A 5145-nucleotide genomic window follows, 5' to 3' on the forward strand; every position below is an offset into this window, starting at 1 on the left:
TCTACACTTACATTTATTAAACACCAACCCATCTCAATTCTTCCCAACAAAATACTGATTCAACTTTTAAATACAATCTCCATTCAAACTTTTACGTTATGTGTGTGTGTGTGTGTGTGTGTGTGTGTGTGTGTGTGTGTGTGTGTGTTAAGAAATATCACGCATATACTTGAAAATTTCCAACTCGAAACACAAGTACACAAGAAATATTCTTTTGACATATTAAAAAACGAAAGAATCTTCGCCTTTCTATTGAATTTACGACTTTTGATATACATTTCTACAAGGAAAATGTAAACCTGATCAGAACTAAAACTTTTGAAGATGTATAACGCATGAATTTAAGGGGAAAATCTTGGGGATGTCAGCATTTACAAATCCCCAGCAACTGGTATATATATCACACATTTACAATAATAAAGCTTCCTGTAGTTTTTTTTCTTGGTTGTGTGTATGTCTGATTCCTAAACTAGTCACACGGATGATCGCCATATCCTCCCTTCGAATGAAATAATGATAATTGAGACGTCATCATGGTATCTGCGACGATCCCCTTGTGGGATATCGAGTAATTCATGAAAATTCATACCTGCCAGCCAATTCAATCACAAGTTCATGTTCATCAGATACAATTTTTTTAAAATATATATGTGGTATAATTTTTCATGAAATGGAGCCTAGAATTCGGAGTCATACCGGCTTTTTTAGCAGCACGAAATAGCACTTCTTCGACTAGATGCTGAGCTGGATCGCCCTCAGGGAAAGTTGACATGAACATCTCAACTTCAGAGACAGCTTCTTGGTTAGTGAAGTACTGGTAAAGGCCATCAGATGATAGGATCAAGAACTTGTCTATGGGATTTAATCTGTGGTGGCATAGGGACGGTGAGCACGTGATGTAGGGATACGTTCCGACATAATCAATTCTGAATATCTCAAGTAGTGCGTTGTTCCACTTGGGCTGTAAAGAACACATCAATTCAGAATAGTGAATCATCCAGAATATGGAAGTTATGTATGGTTAGAAATTTGTGAAGATTGCCGCAGATTATGCCCACCAAAATGGAATAGAGGAGGGGCACTGTGCTCTACGAGGTAACGGGAGAAACACTAAATACTATAGCTGATGGTTTCAAACCTACAGCAACTCTAATGCCACATACAGATTGCTATACTACATAGACAATCACACGTTACACCCAACAATCTCTCAAAAAACATAATAATAGGAACAATCTCATAGCTTGTTTGTAATATCAAGTATCGTTGTACCAATTTGATCACTGCATTGCGCGACATGGACTGTTGCTACTCCATCAATTTATATATGTGAAACGTGAATTTTTGTAGTTTACAGCGATGCATACCTGTTTGAGAAAGCCAGCCCCAAAAGCTCGGGTAACCTTTAAAGAACCTTTCACTCTCTCCTTATAAACAGCAAAAGCATCATCTGGATGTGCATTTCTAATCCTTCTCACTTCCTATTATGATAAACAATTACCACATAAACATTGAGTATAGGAACTAAGAACAAACAACAAAACACAGACTTTAAGAAACATAGATTGACTAAAACATGTCTACCTCTCTAACAGATGTGCTATGATCCATTGTTAGTTGACAAGAACTCAAGTTGTGAGTGTGTTCGTATTCATAACCGTATAGCGATTCCTCGGACGACTTCCTCATTTTCCCAACTTGAGAATCGGCCCTGGCTAAAACAGCCCGACTGTCTCCAACATTAAGCAAGTACACATCGTCACCTTTCATAACCATAACCAGAACACAAGATCCCATCAAAGATAACTCGGGATTCTCCATTAGCATCATGTCTGCTATATGTAAATAAGATGCTTCAGTCTTCCTCAAGGCCTCGGATAACGCTTTCAACACACCTAAATGATTAATCGCAGCAGGTTCCACATAGCCCAATTTCTCCCTCAATTTCAAGTCCAGCTCCTCTCTTTCCTTACTATCCAAACTTTTAGAACAAAATGCCGAGCTATTAACCCCATTTTCACAAGATTCGGACTTGTCACACCATAACAGCCCCTTAAGTTCCTTGGAAACATTGGAATAGAGATTGTTCAACAGAAAATCAGTAGCATCAGGGCCATTGAATCCATCATAAATTCCAACAAAAACCCAACTATGTTCTTCAGAAACCACGATATGCACTCTGTCCTCGCCAGCTTTGCCCTGAGCCCACTGCACATTCTGACTGCCAAAAGATTCATCACCAACATCATCGTTATCATCAACTAAGCTCAATTGGCTACTTAGATTATTACTAGTAATCGTGCTGCTGCTATTACCGCTCAGAGTAGCAGTATTGTTCTCATTACTACTCAATTCTTTAGAGAAACCAGGTCCCCAAAAAGATTTTGAGATCAACCCTTTTAAGTTTTTTACCAGATCCCATTTCTTGGATTTGCGCTTGTATCTTTGCAACTGATCGACTTGATTCTCCAGTGGACCAGAGATGAAGCTGCGCTCAATCGGGCCGGACAAGAAACCGCGCTCAATCGGGCCGGAAACGTAACCTGGATTCCTTAAAATGGGCCCAGAACCCTGAACCGTATTCCTCAGAATTGGGCCGGACCTCACTGTGGAGGTAGAATTTCTCGGAATCGGCTGCAAGGGAATGGAAGAAAATAATTGCGAACTTTCAAAAGCTGATGCTTTGTCAAGACAAGTTGAGCCGTTGCACGTACAAGGGTCCGTCGAGAGGGGAGTGAAAGCATTGGCGGAGATTGCGGCGCCGGAGATGGTGCGGAACGGCGCCGTTTGGCATGCCAAATCGTCGAAAGGTTGCGTTTTGTGAGGTGGGTCTGGTCGGATGTAGGCAAAGGAGTGACCTAAACCTTCATCCAGGGGATCAGACAGGCACACCGCGACGTCTTGGCGGCGGCGGGAAATCTCACCGGGGTCTCCGGCGAAGCAGAGGCTGAGCTTCCCCCCTCCATTGCCCATGTTTTCGAGAAATCTTTAAACCCCAACAGATTCAAAAGATGTGAAGAAATAGAGAGATTCGAGAGGGGGTTGAATTCGGAAAAGCTGAAAGCTCACGGTTTGGTATTGGAGTTGAAGAAGAGAGGTAATCGGAGATGTGGAGCAGATAAATGAAGAGAGAGAAAGAGAGAGAGTTGACTTTTATGTATGTTTGAAAAGTAGTAATAAATGTTGATTTATTTAATATTCCGATGCTTTTGGTTTTGGTGGGCTAAAGGGTTGACTATTATAATGACATTATATATATATATATATATATATATATATATATATATATATATATATATATATATATATATATATATATATATATATTTGCCCTTTGCTAACGTATAATCTGGCTTTCTACTTTCTAGAAACCCCATATTTCTACCAAAATTTAATTATCTAGCTATTAGATGGATGCAATATCTATTTATTTGGTTTAAATAAATACAAGAAGAGGGTAAAAATTTGTGTGAGACGGTTTCACGGGTCGTATTTATGAGACAGATCTCTTATTGGGTCATCCATGAAAAAGTATTACTTTTTATGCTAAGAGTATAACTTTTTATTATGAATATCTGTAATGTAGTGACCCGTTCCAGAATCACCTACTAATTGAAAACTAAGCATGCAATTAACTTAATAATTACTAATCAGAGATAAAAGCGGAAACAACTAACAAATGATAGTTATACAACCCAAACGAACTCTAGAACAACTCAAAATAAGGTAAAGAATATCTGGTACAACCATGTCGAATCAAATGATACCGAAACTAAACCAACCGGCTACTCAACGTCCTCCTCCTGCTCCTCCGGAACCATCCAACCTGAGACCTGCCCCGAGGGAATGGGGTGTCCAAGATAAACAAAACCGAGGACGTGAGCGATAAGAACGCCCAGTACAAAAGTATGAGTATACAGACCTATATGAAATGCACATGCTATGATCATGATACCGGGGTAGTCAAGAAACAGGAGTCACAAAAGGATCTCAACAATGCTCAGTCTAGAGGCGCCAAGTGGATAGTGCCGCGCGGTCCAACCTCTGGGTCACTGCATCCACTACAAGACAGACGTGGACCTAAAATGTCCCGGACCACCGAAGCCCTCCCGACCCGTCGGCCACTGTGTACTCTCGGTGTCCATGCGTCCACAAGACAGGGCTGAGCGGCCCCAAGATATAGCTTATCTCGAAAGAGATACAGCTCAACAGTAAAGGCTATCTCAAAGGAGAATACGGCTCAACATGAAATGCAATATGCATCATAACTCGTGACATAATAGCATGCATCAAATGACATATATCAATGCACCACATAATCATGCAACACATATATGAATGTATACTCAACCAGGATATCTCGGATAGTACTTTCGTACCTCTATCACAGCAATCCTAATCCACTGGAACAACCAGACAACAGGTCTAATCCAAGCCTATTCATCAAGTGAAAACCATCACTAAACTTATCTACCAGACTTAACTAGATAATCCTGAGATAAATACTGATAAAATTCCAAACCTTCGTCCGTCGCTAGCCCGCTGATGCCGCTAGCTCCCAACTAGAGCACAGCTCTGCTACAAGACCAGCAGCTCCCCGCTAGTGCCCAAATCTCGGAACACGACTAGAACCTGTCAGAAACGACTGAAATGCTATGGAACTCTCTGAATTGGCGAGTCAAAAATGAGGAAATCCGACCACTATTTATAGGCCATGTTCGGATCCTCCGAACACCACTTCGGAACGTCCGAACGCTACGTGTCCAGCTGCTCTTGACACCTCATGATCGGATCCTCCGATCATACACTTCGGACCGTCCGAACATGCACGTGTCCAGCTGCTCTTGACACCTCATGATCGGATCCACCGAACCTACACTTCGGAACGTCCGAACTCCCACGTGTCGATCAACTCTTGACACCTAATGATCGGATCCACCGAACTCACTTCGGACCTTCCGAACTCTTCGGTGCTTCCGAACCATCTTCGGACCTTCCGATCATGATTAATCACCATTAATCCGTTAATTACCCAATTCGGCATTCGGGCTACTACATTCTCCCCCCCTTAAAAGATTTCGTCCTCGAAATCAGGCTTAGAGAATGAACAAAACGAAATAACAACATCGCTATTATATCTCAATT

General features: G+C 41.4%; 1 protein-coding gene across 1 annotated transcript; it reads right to left on the reverse strand.

The window, feature by feature from the left end:
* Positions 1 to 224: 224 nt before the first annotated feature.
* On the reverse strand, positions 225 to 3149 carry LOC140804892 (probable protein phosphatase 2C 23). The gene is made up of 4 exons (XM_073161048.1): positions 1585 to 3149; positions 1368 to 1481; positions 697 to 961; positions 225 to 589 (listed from the first exon to the last, which is right to left on the reverse strand). Exons 1-4 carry the CDS (start codon positions 2971 to 2973, stop codon positions 474 to 476), a joined length of 1884 nt encoding a protein of 627 aa, XP_073017149.1. The 5' UTR covers positions 2974 to 3149; the 3' UTR covers positions 225 to 473.
* Between the last annotated feature and the right edge of the window lie 1996 nt (positions 3150 to 5145).

Source organism: Primulina eburnea, chromosome 11 (assembly GCF_022965805.1).
Source record: "Primulina eburnea isolate SZY01 chromosome 11, ASM2296580v1, whole genome shotgun sequence".
Taxonomy (NCBI): Eukaryota; Viridiplantae; Streptophyta; class Magnoliopsida; order Lamiales; family Gesneriaceae; genus Primulina; species Primulina eburnea.

Bases quoted from the DNA above. Each gene is read 5' to 3' on its own strand.
- LOC140804892 (XM_073161048.1), bottom strand. From the start codon at position 2,973: ATGGGCAATGGAGGGGGGAAGCTCAGCCTCTGCTTCGCCGGAGACCCC. The intron at 1,482-1,584 runs GTAGACATGTTT...TTATCATAATAG, and splicing joins ATAGCACATCTGTTAGAGAG to GAAGTGAGAAGGATTAGAAA. The intron at 590-696 runs GTATGACTCCGA...ATTGGCTGGCAG, and splicing joins TCGTGCTGCTAAAAAAGCCG to GTATGAATTTTCATGAATTA.